The sequence below is a fragment of the Arachis hypogaea genome, chromosome 9, assembly GCF_003086295.3.
Source record: "Arachis hypogaea cultivar Tifrunner chromosome 9, arahy.Tifrunner.gnm2.J5K5, whole genome shotgun sequence".
Classification (NCBI taxonomy): domain Eukaryota; kingdom Viridiplantae; phylum Streptophyta; class Magnoliopsida; order Fabales; family Fabaceae; genus Arachis; species Arachis hypogaea.
In genome coordinates, this window is record NC_092044.1 from 10,912,578 (window position 1) to 10,927,354 (window position 14,777).

A 14,777-nucleotide genomic window follows, 5' to 3' on the forward strand; every position below is an offset into this window, starting at 1 on the left:
AAAATAATTAATAACTAAATATAACGCACTAGTTTTTATTATAAGCAGTAATAGGAGGATAATGAACTTTTGATAAAAAAAAAACAAATTAAAATAATTGATGATATAATTTACCAATTAAAATAATTGATGGTATAGTTGACCCCTTTTGTATCCGATTGAGAGTCACACATCTTCTTCGCCCATGCATCATTACAATTAATTGGTGAATAAAAATAGAATTATCATAATTAATTATTAGACCCGATATTACCTAAAAGCAATCAAGCAAGTTCTTATAATTCTTTACTATATGTTCATCCTGTAGACAGACTTAGGCTTAATTTAATTAAACTTTTATTTTTAAGAATGATAACATCTGTATTTAATAAATTAAATTAAAAATAATTTTTAATAAATATAAGTAATTATAAATATATTTAGTAAAATAATTTTTATAATAAAAAATACTATATATTTGTTTGGATGTCATTAAATTGATAAAAAAATTCAATGAAAAAAGAATTTTTTATTTTTTTGCATATTTAGTAAATTTCTAGTAATAAAAATAAAAGAATTAGAAAAATAAAAAATATCTTTTTTTTGAGAAACTACAATTTACATATTTTTTTAAAAGATCTTTTTTCTTAAAAAAAAAAGATGTTTTTTATATAATAAATAAAAAAATACTTTTAATTTTATATGGTTATACCCAAACATAATTGATATATAAAAAGATCTTTTTGTATGAAATATCCAAATATAAAATTACTTTTACTTTTCTATAAGATCGTTTAAAAAAAGATAACTTAAAAAAATATTTTTTTAGAAGTTCACCCAGACAAATCCTATAATAGCATTAATTTAAGAATTAAATTTAAATATTAATTAATGTATAAAATTATACTAGACTTTTTAATTTTGATAAACACAAGCTAATTTTAAAAAATTCTCTTTTATATGTACTTTTAAAAACACTCATAAATTTTAAAAATTGTAAACACAAAAGCACATAAACTTTTTGATTTACCAAACCTAAAATAAAATATTTATGCACAATTTTATCTTCGAAAAGTTTTACTGAACCAAACCTGTGTTTGATTTATTATTTGCATCATTTAAATAAACGTTTATTGTCTTAGAATTAAGTCTCTATATTTTTATTTTAATTAGATTTTTACATTACTTTTAATTTTGTAATTAAGTACTTTTTGAGCCAATAAAGTTAAAATTAACAGAATATTCCTCTAAAAAATTGTGTGATCAAAGATCAAATTAAAATTTTAATTATGGGTACTTTTAATTTGCAAAAAAATATTCTATTAATTCTAATATTTTTTATACTGATAAGGACTTAATTACAAAACTAAAAACAATGTAAAAATTCAATTAAAAAAATAAAATATAAGGATCTAATTATAAATTTAATGAAATTATAGACCAACCATTTAATTAAAAAAATTTTTCTTTCATGAGTGAGATGTTTTATATTTAAATAAAAAAAATGCATGCATTCAAATAAATAACATTATTGTTGATAACTCAAGTTTCAAATCATGTACTAAGGTAGAAAACTACCATTATTATATGCCAACAGATACAATACTCAACAACATTATTACATTAGACATACACCATACTACTTCAAAAACTTTTGGGAGAGGAGGAAAATTCAAAATTAACCGTGAATGTTCCAATTCCAAATGAAGCAAGCTAGGACAAGAGAACAAATTGTCCAATAAAAACAACTCCTAAGCTATGTTTGCATTCTTTTTCTATTACAAAGACAAAAAAGATAAATATAATTTTTTCCCACTTTTTAGCAAGTATAGAAGAAAAATTTTTTATATCCCATCATAGAGTTATGTTCCAAAATAATTTTTGAGATTAATCACATATACTAAAATATTTTTTAAACTTCTAATTATATCAATTATTTTTTTGATATTAAAAAAAATATACCACAGAATTAAGCGACTAACATAGTACATTTTGTGAATCTCAAAAACTTAATCAATACAATTAAAATTTCAAAAACTATTTTATTACATACAATTAATATAAAAGATCATTTTGGTAAAGAACTTTCCATCTTATAACCAAACAATTTTTTGCTATTATTTTTTTTTCCAAAGATAGTAGGTTATATTTCATTAATTATTGAAAAATGAAATACAAAGATGTCCAAAAGCAGGACAGCATAATGAAACGTGGAGATTTCCCAAAAACACAACATTGAAGGTATTCATCCAACGGTGCAAGGTCGAAAAACGAAAAAATTTTAAAGAAGAAAGAATGATAAATCAAATTGAATGCAACTAAGAGCTTGCCTCATGGAGATGACGACCTAAACTGGGAGTTCTTTGGATTTCACGGAGCAACTTGACAGAGCTTGCTAGAATGGTAGACGGCATTGAAGTAGAACCTTCAAAAATCAACTGGTTGCGAGCTTTCCAGCAGTTCCAGCAAATGATGGCAAGCAATTGAGGATTACGGTCATCATTCTTCAACAGGTTAAGCATCTCTGTTGATGCAATCTACCATGTCCAAAAGTCGTTAGGACTCTGAGGGGGAAGACAGCCACGAAGATAACTCTGAGACCATACATCTTTAATTCTAGAGCAATCGATCAAACAATGAGTGACTGTTTCGGTGGCTTCATGACACCAGAGGCATATTGGTGATATAGATGGGATGCGGTGATGAATCTGAGCAAGCACCAGGAGCCGGCCATGGAGAGCTTTCCAGATAAATAGCTTAATTTTGTGAGGCAATTTCAACTTCCATAGATCAATCCACGGCTTTTTCTGTTGCATATAATTAGGGCAAAGCTCCAGAGGCGGATGGTAAAATAAATAGCCAATTCTGTAACCTGAAGCTATATCCTATTGTTTGGATTTGTTCAAATCCCATTACAATTTACATATTTTTTTAAAAGATCTTTTTTCTTAAAAAAAAGATGTTTTTTACATAATAAATAAAAAAATACTTTTAATTTTATATGGTTATACCCAAACATAATTGATATATAAAAAGATCTTTTTGTATGAAATATCCAAATATAAAATTACTTTTACTTTTCTATAAGATCGTTTAAAAAAAGATAACTTAAAAAAATATTTTTTTAGAAGTTCACCTAGACAAATCCTATAATAGACATTAATTTAAGAATTAAATTTAAATATTAATTAATGTATAAAATTATACTAGACTTTTTAATTTTGATAAACACAAGCTAATTTTAAAAAATTCTCTTTTATATGTACTTTTAAAAACACTCATAAATTTTAAAAATTGTAAACACAAAAGCACATAAACTTTTTGATTTACCAAACCTAAAATAAAATATTTATGCACAATTTTATCTTCGAAAAGTTTTACCGAACCAAACTTGTGTTTGATTTATTATTTGCATCATTTAAATAAACGTTTATTGTCTTAGAATGATGCATCTTTGTGTTTGAACATTTTTTTTATCAACATCGATCAATGTGAATTTGGGTTTTAAACAATCGTTTTCTCAATGCAAAGCTTAAAAAACTTGTGTTTGACACAGATTTTTTTCGTTGCTTACTATAAAGTAAGAATTAGCGTCTTAACTTTCCAAATCTAACCTTCATCTATTGCAGCTTACTCAACTTAAAACAGGTAGAAATCTTGAAGAACTTCTTTTAGTTTTCAATATATATACATCAGTGTGTAACTGTGTATATACACGCAAAGTGAAGATTTTTTTTTGAAAGAAAAGCAAAGGTAAGAAAATACATCGAAGTTTTGTTCTAGTATTTAAAATTTAATAATAAAAATAAAAATTATACAAGTATTATAAAAGTTAAATTTATATAATTTTGTGAAATACTAACATTTTCATATAATTATTTGCATGCCTTGAAATATTAGATTTAAATTAAAATACATAAATTAATCCCGTTAGATGTATATTCTTTATAGTGAATACCATTTTGACAATAATATTTTTTTAACAATGATTAAATACTGATTTTTTATTTTGTTAATTAAAAAATTATTTAAATACACAATTAATTAATAACAATAGTATTTTTATAGAATGTTAAAAGTGTTTGATATATGAATAATATTTTTCTATATAAATCAAATAAAAAATGTATAAAATTATGTCCTTTATATAGTAATTTTATGCTCAAGAGTAATCTTAAAATTCTCATCCAAACAACATTCATTTTTTCAATAAATCACATTCGTAATTGGTTAATTATATTTTTTTATTTCTAACAGGAAACATTGTTTATTGACTTTTTTTTTCGACAAATTCTAATGCCCTCTCGAAAAAATAGAGTGTAATGCTCTTAAAAGTTAACTTATTATTAAAAAAATAAATTAAAATATCTTTGTTGAATTTAAAAAATAATAACTTTATTTTTTATGATAATAAATATATATTTAATTGAATTTAAAAGCTCAAATACTGTTTAATAAGTATTTTATTTGTGAAGACCATATAAAATTTTTTATATAAAAAAGACCTAGCCTTTCATCAACTCATATTGGGCAAACAATGAAGTAAGGTACTCCAAGTACATGAACCAAAATTAATCTATAATGTGGACCATAGATGCTGAAATCTACGGATGCACTTATTCGGATGTAGCACAAAAGTAAGAAGGAAAAGTGATTTTTTTTAAAAATCTTTGGCACTAAAATTTTTTCATTAAATTGTGATGGTGAGAAAAGATCAACACTTCGAGTAAAAAAAAAAAATCAATAGTGCTGTTTTGGATGTTACAAATAAGGATAAGGTGCTACACTGCTACCAACAAAAAAAATAAAGCAAAGAATTAGGACAATAAGGATAACATACACTTTATTTACAGGTATTCGGTGATCCAATTTAAATCAGATAGAATTGTCAACTCAATCCACACAAAATAGAATAGGGTGTAGGTCGAGCAAGATACGGGTTGAACTTTAACTTTATTCAACCAATCCGAATCCTGTATATATATATATTATATACTTATATAAAAATATATTTCAAGTAGATGTTGAACCAAAAATTTCTCACTAAATACAAAAGATATTTAGCCACTAAAAAAAGATCAATAATTAATAATTTAATATATTTTTTTACATAAAATTCAGTTCTATTTTAATTTTTAAATTATCATCAAATTATATAATAATATTATATCTTTTTAGTATCTTACTAATAAAATTGGATACTTAGAAATTAAGAATGGATAGGTTAGGATTGGAATATTCTCAGTCTGCAAATAGATAAAATTAAGGCTAGATCCAAACTCTACCATATCATATCCATTACTACCCCTAACACCCATATTCCTTTGCTACTGCAACTTTATTCCTTTGCGTTTTTGCACCTCTAATATCCCCTACTGTAACACTCTGATTTTAGGAGAAGAATACAACTACGTTCCTGTATTCTGTGCTCAGATTTTATTTGCAAGTAAAGTTTTAATTTTTGGAAGCATATACCTATACAAAAGGAGTATATATTCTGCCAAATTTTGAGGTTAAGGAAAGAGCACAAATTTAGTTCTTTTTAAAGTATTCTTGCTTTAAATCCTTTTCAGTATTTACTTGAAAGTCATGCTTTGCTAGTTTATCTTTTTTTTTTTCAAAAAAAAAAAGTTAATATGTGAGAAATTTATAAAAGTCAAAGTTAATATGTGAGAAATTTATAAAAGTCAATAAAAAAATAGGCAAAGAAAGATATACTTGCAAAAAAAGTCATTGATTATATTAAATCTTTTTAATATAATTTTTATTTTGTGTCACGAGTTTGAGAGGTTCTCCTTGCTAAGTTGATATAATACTTAATAGAAAAATTTAAGCTAGATTAACTTAATAGTAACAAGTTTAGTTAACAGCTTGTGTCTTTCCTTAATAGGATTAGGAGTTGGTAATTGTAATTTCTCTAAAATTATAAAAAAAATTCTATCATTGTTATGGTGGAGACTGGATATAAACCACATTATATTAAGTGGTTGAACTAGGATATATAGTGATGCAAGCTCTTCTTCTATGCTCTAACTTTTATACCGTCGTTATGAGACAAAAATAATTGTCTTTTACAAAATTATTTTAATAAATACTGTAGTAACAAATCCTCGAATCTATTTTAGTATTTTTTTTAAAAGATGTCATAAATTTAACTCCCTTCTTTAGGTTATTAAAAAATTTCAATTTGTATTAAGAGACAAAGTCTCAAGTATCCAGTGTAACAACTTGGATGAAAGATTCAAATGGCCAACATGGAATCAAATGTGGTAACTTACACATTTATCGAAGAGTAATCCAATAAAAAACCTCCATCTTTAATAGCAAAAACCGCACCTATTAAAAGAAAAGAATAAAGATATTTGTATAGTTCGTGAATTATGACAATTAGAAAATAATCATGAATGTTTCAGACATTTCAAAGAAGACAAACAACGAAGGAGATATGGTTCATAAAAGAGAGAATAAGTGGGCTGATAAAAACAAGAAAAAAAGTGGAGCTCAATGCAAAGACAATCAACATACTACTCTGTGCTATTAATTTTGAGAAATTTCAAAAAGTTTCAAAAAGTGAAAAAAAATTTGGAATAAATTTCAAATTACACCTAAAGGCACAAAACAAGTGAAGAAAATAAGGATTAATATATTAAGAAATGAGTATGAAATGTTTTTTTACGAAAGAAGGAGAAAGCGCTAATGAAATGTTTGAGAAATTCTTAATCATTTTTAATAACTTGAATGCTATGAAAATAACATATTTTAGACTAGTATTAGAGAAAAAAAATTCTTAGAAGGCTTACAAAAAAATGAAAAATGAAAAGCAATGTCATAGCCGAGAATAACAACTTTGACAAAATAATATATGAATATGATCAGTTGAAAGAAAAATTTCTAGTTTATGAAACTACACTTCACCTAAAATAGAAAAAAAAAAAGAAAGAGTGATTATAAAATCCAAAATAGAATTGTTGAAAGATGGTTCCGGTTATATAATAACGAACTTGTGTTTTTCTTTTTGCCATTGTTTGTCCAATTAGTTGAAGAAAGATAGGTCTTTTTAATATTAAAAAATTTTAATATGTGGCTGTACAAATAAAACACTTATCAAATAGTATATAAACTTTTAAATCTAACTAAATATATTTTTATAAATTATAAAGTTTAAATTTTAAATTCTAAACCATTTATATAAAAAATATAATAAACAGAGAATTATTTTTTTTAATTAATAAAAAATACAATATTTTCTATTTAATAAAAAATATTTAAGAATAATTTTTTTCATATTTTAAAAAAAATATTAATTGATTTTTTTTCCTTTATCCCCCCTCCCCACCTTTTTATTTTTTGGAAGGAGTTTAGGGGAATTAGTTAATAAAAATAACCAAGTCAAAAAATCCCAACAGAAAAAAATGAAAAATCTAAGAAAACAAAATATAAAGCAGTTTACACGAACCATTAAGAAAATGACTTAAGGCAATACTAAAATTTTGCATAAAAAGTTGCGAATATTTAAAATGTTTTTTCCAAAAATATAAATTGGTCCATGTCTTGTTACACCAGATTATTTGACTTGATCAATACCAAAATTCTTTGGCAGTGCAGTCCAAAATGAATACATGAAAATTTAAATCTGAGTTCTTAATAAATCTCTCATCACAGGTGTGCTCGACATGCAGAACCCAGGACTATCAACCTAACAGGATGATACCTTCTTTTTCTTTTTCTTTTTTTCCCTGATAAGAACAGGATCATACTTGAAATGACTATATACAGAGAGACAGACTGAGTCAGATAACATTACACTTTTAAAGGGGAAATACATCTAGCTTATTAAAAAACAAATGCAATCTTCAATTAGAAGTGCAGCATGAGAGCATTACTCAATTTCAGATGGCTGAAAAGGTGCAATATCAGGCTTTCAAGGACTCTCCAGCTTTCACCAAATCTTCAAGTGCCTTGGAGATATGTGCCTCCGACAAGCCTTCCAGTTTGATTCCTTTCTCAACACCAAAATCTAATATAAAGCAACAAATTACAAAAGAAACGAGGGCTCAACTACACAGATAATTATTTCAAAATAAAAAAAATTAAAAAAATCATATTAGAAGAAAGTATCAAAGGCTCACTAATGATAGATATCATGACAGTAAATATGCAGTGTAATTAACGTGAAATATGTGGATTTATTTCTTATACATATTTTATGTCAGTGAAATTCTTAAGCACTCTTTCAAGGTCCTCCAAAATCTGTAAATAATGGTAGGAATTTGTTATCTTTATCCCGTTTCTGAGTTGTTATTATTATTATTATTATTATTATTATTATTATTCACACAAGGTATCAAGATGTCTTTGTATTGAATTGTCAGACTCTTCATTAGTTCTTATTTGTGGTGCACAATTTAGTGGAATGCGAGGAGACAATGTATGGTAATTATATCAACTAGGATGTTATTGTCAAGATTCCCTTTTAGTACAACAACAACAACAAAGTCTTATCCACTAGGTGGAGTCAATTAGATGGATCAAATGATGTCATTGTGCCTTATATCATATTTATAGTGAGACTTTTTACACATCAATCTCCTTTAACCACCTTGTGTATGGTCTTCTTTTAGTACAATTAAACATTTTCAAAAATTTAGTATGCAATAGCAAAAAATAAGAAGAAATAATGAGTGGTGAGAATAAAAGGCAGTAAGCAACTGAAGAAAGATGGAGTAGTTAATGGAAAAGTGGGAACATTAGTAGGGAAAACATGGAACATGAGTGGTTAAGACAGTGAAAGTAAACTGCAAACGAGTAATCTTAAATTTTTTACCCCAACAAAAATTTGTTAATCAAATTGCTGAAAGGATGCAAAGGGAATCAATATTTGGAGACCTTTCAATGTTACTAATTTTTTAAGATTATCAATTTTGTTTTGGAACAAGTATGTACGAGCCACTAGAATGTGTTCCAACAGCACAGAGCGCTAGAGGTTGAAGATCAACAAGGCAAATACTAAAGCAAGAGAAATGATAGGAAGGAGGGCACTTTGCAACTTGGGAACCAGTTTGCAGGAATGAGCTTACTCAGCCAGAGTGCTGAGTAAACCAACAGCTAGTTAATCAAGTAGGCCACACATCACAAGATACGTAAATTGGGACGCAAGGAGAAATGACCACATGAGTGCCAACTAAATGGAGGCAGTTCATTCACCGGAATGTTCTGCTGCTATCCAATCCATCTGATCTATCAAATTCTTAAAAATTGTGTCTCCCATGATATGGAAGGAAGAAATCAGCAACAACGAAGATCATTGCTAATTGTAATAGGCTGTTCAGTGTGGATTCTACTGTTTCATTTGTTTTCATTCATTTCATCCTAGATATGCTTGCTACGTTACATATTATTCTAAAAGTCAAAATTAATTTTTATTAATAATATGGTGACAAATTCAGATTAAACAGATAAGAACGGGACTTAGATGGTGATACCATATCTTGCCCATAGTTGGGGTTCCGCTCCACTGCATTCACGGATCAGTATTGGCAATTTCGGGTTCAAAGTCTTGAGTTCCTTACAGTTCTTTTCCACAAATGTCCTAAGATAATGAAAAAAAAACAACATTAATTGATACTCACCTATCTATAATATGTAAGTAATCAAATCACACTAAGATATGTAAATAATAAAGCGGTGATATTTTCCCCCAAAAAAAGTGAATATAAATATAACCTTGCAGGTGAGCTTGCAGGTGACGACTGGCACATAAAAAACCTAAGCTCCCTTATGTTCTTTGAAAGATGTCCTCTCCATGCCATTGCTTTCCTAGCTCAATTTAATAATTTATTTCAGATTTTTTCTCATCACGAGACAATAAAGAAGGGAGGTAAAACTAAAACCCAACAAACACAATGTAAGATAAACTAATACAGGCAGAACTGCCCAAAGTTGCAATGCTAAGCTACAAATAATTGACAATCAATTAAAAGGCCCCAAAAGTATACACAAAATTCTACTACTTGGAAGTTGGAAACATACTTGCAATGTTCTTTCATTGCACATAGATATAAAAGTCTACATGCCAATATTATGAAGACTAATCTCAAACACAAAAGTTCCAAAAGCAAGAAAATTTTAAAGTGTCTGAACCCCCAAGCATTCACCCAGACAACAACTAACTAAACTCAGGTTAAGATTTCATAATTATTATCATTTTCAGCCCAACCACTATTGAGTTTTCTCCCAATAAACAAGCAATACTGAGCAATATGATCTAGCAGAAGTTCTACTGCCCAAAATTTGGCCACTTATTTACTAGAATTTAAAAAACTTGAAAGAAGAAAATAGAAACTGCATATTCCAATCATATTACAAAAGTACAACCCTATACCTACACCCTGGTTGCAGAATGTCCTTGAAATTCAATAAAATCATAAACAAGAACCATGATAAAAATTTCATAAAAAAATACATAAATACTTGGGAAGACTTACAACAACAGATCCAAGGTAAAATTGGATACTTCTACACAATACTAATTTCTGAAGAACAATTACAGCGAAAAATTGGAATATACTGATCCAGGGAAGAAAAAATAAAATGAAGCAGCATCTCCACAAACTATAATGAGAAAAAATTATAGACAAAAAAATTACAGATAAAGAAATTATAGCTAAGAAATCTTTGAAAATCAGTATGAAAATGACATTAATTCTTATCATATTGCAAAATCCCGTATCAAATCCTCTAGGTTCCGAAAATGTCCACCTTGTGACTTGATATCAGTATCAAGAAGGAGGGTTTTAGATTAGACATGTATGTATACAATAAGAAAATCAAACCAAAATTTTGAACAGTTAATGTGTAATTATTTTATCTGAATGTAATCACAAAGTTTGAATGGCGTTGTTGCGTAAGAAGCCACGAAGTGATGGATACTGTTCGAGTGTTCGGTTCACTTTTGGGTGAAGAACCAAAGCTAACAGGAGGGTAGACTTGTCATTTTCATGACATTTATATTTGGTATTATAACTTTTCAAATTTAATAAATAAAAATATAGAATAAAATATTAGTATAAAATAAAATAAACAGCATTTTTATGTGATTTTTCTAAAACGAAATTGATTATATTTGTATTTTTATTGAGTATTTTGACTTTTCTACAAACAAATATTGTCTCGATTTAAATGGTGTAATATGTTATTTATTGAAATATGATAATCAGAATTTGTTATTGATGCATTGTATTTTTTAAAATTAAAAATAATAAAGAATATATCACTTTTGAGCCTCAAACACAAATTTATATATCCGAATTTCTATTTCAATGTCCTGTCCCAAAAAACAAACAGAAAAGTATAGGTAACGAACAATATTTTTGAATAATGTGTGAATAATGTGAATTAATAAGGTTAAAAGAGTAAATTAATCTTAAATTTAATTAGTAGCATTAAATTAGGGTATAGTGTATTTTTATTTGATTGGTGATTGTTTATGTTGTTCAAGATAGTTATTGTTTACCTAGCACTCTCCAAAACAAACACAACCTTATCGACTTTACCTTCAACTTTTTTAGATCCAGCTCTAACAAAATCAAGAATAACAAAGAAAAATAAATATGCAAACAATGGATTTGTTTGTGTGAGTTTCTAAAAAAAGACTTTTTTTAATTATCTTTTTTTAAAAGATTTTATAAAAAAATAAAAATAATTTTATGTTTAAATATTTCATGCAAAAAGATCTTTTTATCTATCAATTATGTTTGGGTATAACAATATAAAAATATTTTTTTGTTTATTTATTACATAAAAAAATATTTTTTTTAAAAAAATCTTTTAAAAAATATAAAATACAGCTTTTCAAAAAAGATATTTTTTATTTTTTTTAGTACTTTTATTTTTACTACTAAAAATTTATCAAACATGCTAAAAAATAAAAAATATTATTTTATTAAATTTTTTTATCAAAATAATGATGTGAATCACAATATCTACCGCTTTTGTCATTTTTTGTCTGTTTGCCGTGGTTTTGGTTGGTTTTTGCGAGTCATCACCTGCAAGCTCATCTGCAAGATTATATTATTTACATTTTCTTATCTCTTGATTTGATTATGTAAATCTTGTAGATAGTTAAGTAGTAATGACTAATGAGTGTTCTTTTTTTTTTGTTATCTTCAGGACATTTGTGGAAAAGAATTATAAGGAACTGAAGACATTGAACCCGAAATTGCCAATACTGATCCGCGAATGCAGTGGAGCTGAACCCCAATTATGGGCGAGATTTGGTATCATCATTCTAATGTCTCATTCTTTTTCTTCTTATTTTTATTTGAATTTAATTTTGATAGTGTAGAGTAGTTTTACACATGCATCCAATTACATAACCACGTCAGTAATAATAACTACTTTTTATATTGACCGCAAGAATGGTCTTCCAAAAGAACAGATATGTGAACGACTCACTGTCAGTGCATCAAAATTAAACTCTCTCTATATTTGAATTTATCACCCTTTGATATGCTTTTCTGTTCTATATCATCATCAATGAGCCATTCTATCCCCGTTTGTTCATTGGCACAATATACATAACTAAATATTAGTATACAATACTTTTCGCTTTTATCCTGAGTCAAGAATTCTCAACTTTCTTGCTTACACACTTAATGTATAGTGAGGCTAAAAGTTTTAGTTGTACTGGTCTTGCACAAAGATCAATCCACACCAACTAGTCCAATTACAATCACAATTAGCAATGATATTCACCGTCAATGAATTGTTCATTTAATGATTATCTTTTACTAACCTTGTACTCATGGGCATAATAGGACTAGATCACAGAAAATATGCTCGAATTTAGATTGAAATTGCAAGAATAGTAAAATGTGCATGCCTCTTCTGGAGGCCAAATCTCTTCTATAGTTGCGTATTCAAGAAGCTTAATACTCTCCTAAGTCTGGTTCATTTCTAACTTCTGAGATATTCCCCTCAATACCCTTCCCCTTACCACTTCTAAAATATTCAGCCTCCTCTGTTTAGTTGGTAGAGTTAGTTTCTATTTTATAAATCTATCCCCATAGAGCCTTGCCCACAATTCACTCTTCATCCTGCACACTTGACAATTAAAATTGAATCCCAATAGTCTATGGCTAGGTATCTATAACTTCACCTGATACACAAATGGAAGATTTTAATAACTTGGTACATAGATAGTATCAGAATAGGTAATTGCAGAAATAAGAAAGAAGTCTCACCATCCTCATACCTTCACTTTAATGAAGTGCCTCTTTTTAGTTGGAAATGCTCATGTGGTTACTTCTCCTTGCACCGCTATATTCCATATCATGTGGCATGCTTGGTTAATATTTAACTAGCTCTTTGATTTACTCTTCCATTTTGGTGAGTTACCTCATTCCTACCGACCTGTTTCTCTTGCAACTCAATTTCGATGGTTGATGCTGTCATTTGTGACATAAATATATACCACATTTGAGAGAATAATTTTGTGGGGTTGGGTTTTACGACTTTTAAAACCCCTGGGATGCTCAATTTGTGGGTAAACATACATCTTCCTAATGACAAAAACTACCCCTTATTGTTCAATTTTAGATTATTTATTGAAAGAAAACATCATATTATATTCTTTTCTTAAATATCGGTTGACATCCTTCAACCTTCATCATGTAATGTGAACAAAATAGGTTTTTATAACAAATTTGATACAAGTCAAGAACCTAATGTAGGGAGCGATTTTTGCTCTTGCTAAGGCCCTGCTTATGTTCATTTTTTTCTTAATTAATAATTTGATATTGATATAATTTCTATGTAAAATGACTTGGTTAACTACCCACATTCCACCAAATGTGCACCAGATAATAGAATTTATGAAGAGACCTGCAATTCCATGAAAAGGCATCACCATACCTTTGGGAAAAAATTGGTGACATGGAAATAGAGATAACGAATTCCCAGTTTCCTACCCTTTTTTTCTCTAGATTTTGAGGGCATTAAAGAGTGCTTAAAGAATCCACTGACATATAGAATGTGTATAAGAAATAAATCCCCATATTTCAGCGTATCTATTGTTCATCTATCTATGTCTATCGAACATCTTGATTATTTCTTGCATTATTTTGAAATGAGCACCTCTTTATGGCGAGCTCTCACTTTGTTCAATTTGTTAATGCTAGACTTTGGTGTTGAGAAAGGCATCAAATTGGAAGGCTTGTCTGAGGCACAGATCTCCAAGGCACTTGAAGATCTGGTGAAAGCGGGAGAGATTTTGAAAGCTTGATATTGCTGCTTCTGAACTGTTTGGAATGGAATAATGCTCTCATGCTATACTTCTAATTACATTTGCTTATGGTTTATAATAAACCAGAGTTTTACCATTATTTCTAATTGTAATTTATCTGGTTTCATTCGGTCTCTATGTGCATCTTATAGTCACTTCAAGTATGATCATGTCAAGTTGAAAGTCTGGTTCTGCATGACTCTGCTGAGGGATTCATTCAGAACTCAGATTTATTCTATTCACTTTGACTTTGGTTCTTATCAATAGTATTTCTTGGTGAAAGATTGCGTTGCCAGAGATGTTTTGTATTTACTGTAACAAGGGCAGAAACCGATTTATGTATTGTTTTCCCCTTTGAGTTTTTTCCTGCCATAAAGTTTCCAAAATTGATCGTTGTACACCATTAGCCATCACTCCCATCAGTCCCCAGCTACTATTCATTAAATATACATTTTAAGTTGAAAAAATACTTACATTTAGTAAATGTTTTTAAAACTTTTTTTTAAAAGAAATTTAT

General features: G+C 27.9%; 2 protein-coding genes across 4 annotated transcripts; one reads left to right on the forward strand and one right to left on the reverse strand.

The window, feature by feature from the left end:
- Nucleotides 1-7,467: 7,467 nt before the first annotated feature.
- LOC112710355 (NADH dehydrogenase [ubiquinone] 1 alpha subcomplex subunit 2-like) lies at nt 7,468-10,877 on the reverse strand. Of its 3 annotated transcripts, none has more exons than XM_072202504.1 (4): nt 10,738-10,877; nt 9,703-9,795; nt 9,462-9,568; nt 7,468-7,996 (listed from the first exon to the last, which is right to left on the reverse strand). In XM_072202504.1, the coding sequence occupies exons 2-4, from the start codon at nt 9,786-9,788 to the stop codon at nt 7,893-7,895; spliced, it is 297 nt and encodes a 98-aa protein (XP_072058605.1). In that variant the 5' UTR covers nt 9,789-9,795; nt 10,738-10,877; the 3' UTR covers nt 7,468-7,892. The 3 variants fall into 3 exon arrangements, with proteins under 3 accessions (XP_072058605.1, XP_072058606.1, XP_029144732.1); XM_072202505.1 differs by having other exon boundaries at nt 10,677-10,812; XM_029288899.2 differs by having other exon boundaries at nt 10,464-10,812.
- A 23-nt stretch (nt 10,878-10,900) lies between these two features.
- On the forward strand, nt 10,901-14,542 carry LOC112708862 (NADH dehydrogenase [ubiquinone] 1 alpha subcomplex subunit 2-like). Its single transcript, XM_025760789.1, has 3 exons — nt 10,901-10,959; nt 12,148-12,254; nt 14,157-14,542. Exons 1-3 carry the CDS (start codon nt 10,901-10,903, stop codon nt 14,258-14,260), a joined length of 270 nt encoding a protein of 89 aa, XP_025616574.1. The 3' UTR covers nt 14,261-14,542.
- Nucleotides 14,543-14,777: the final 235 nt, after the last annotated feature.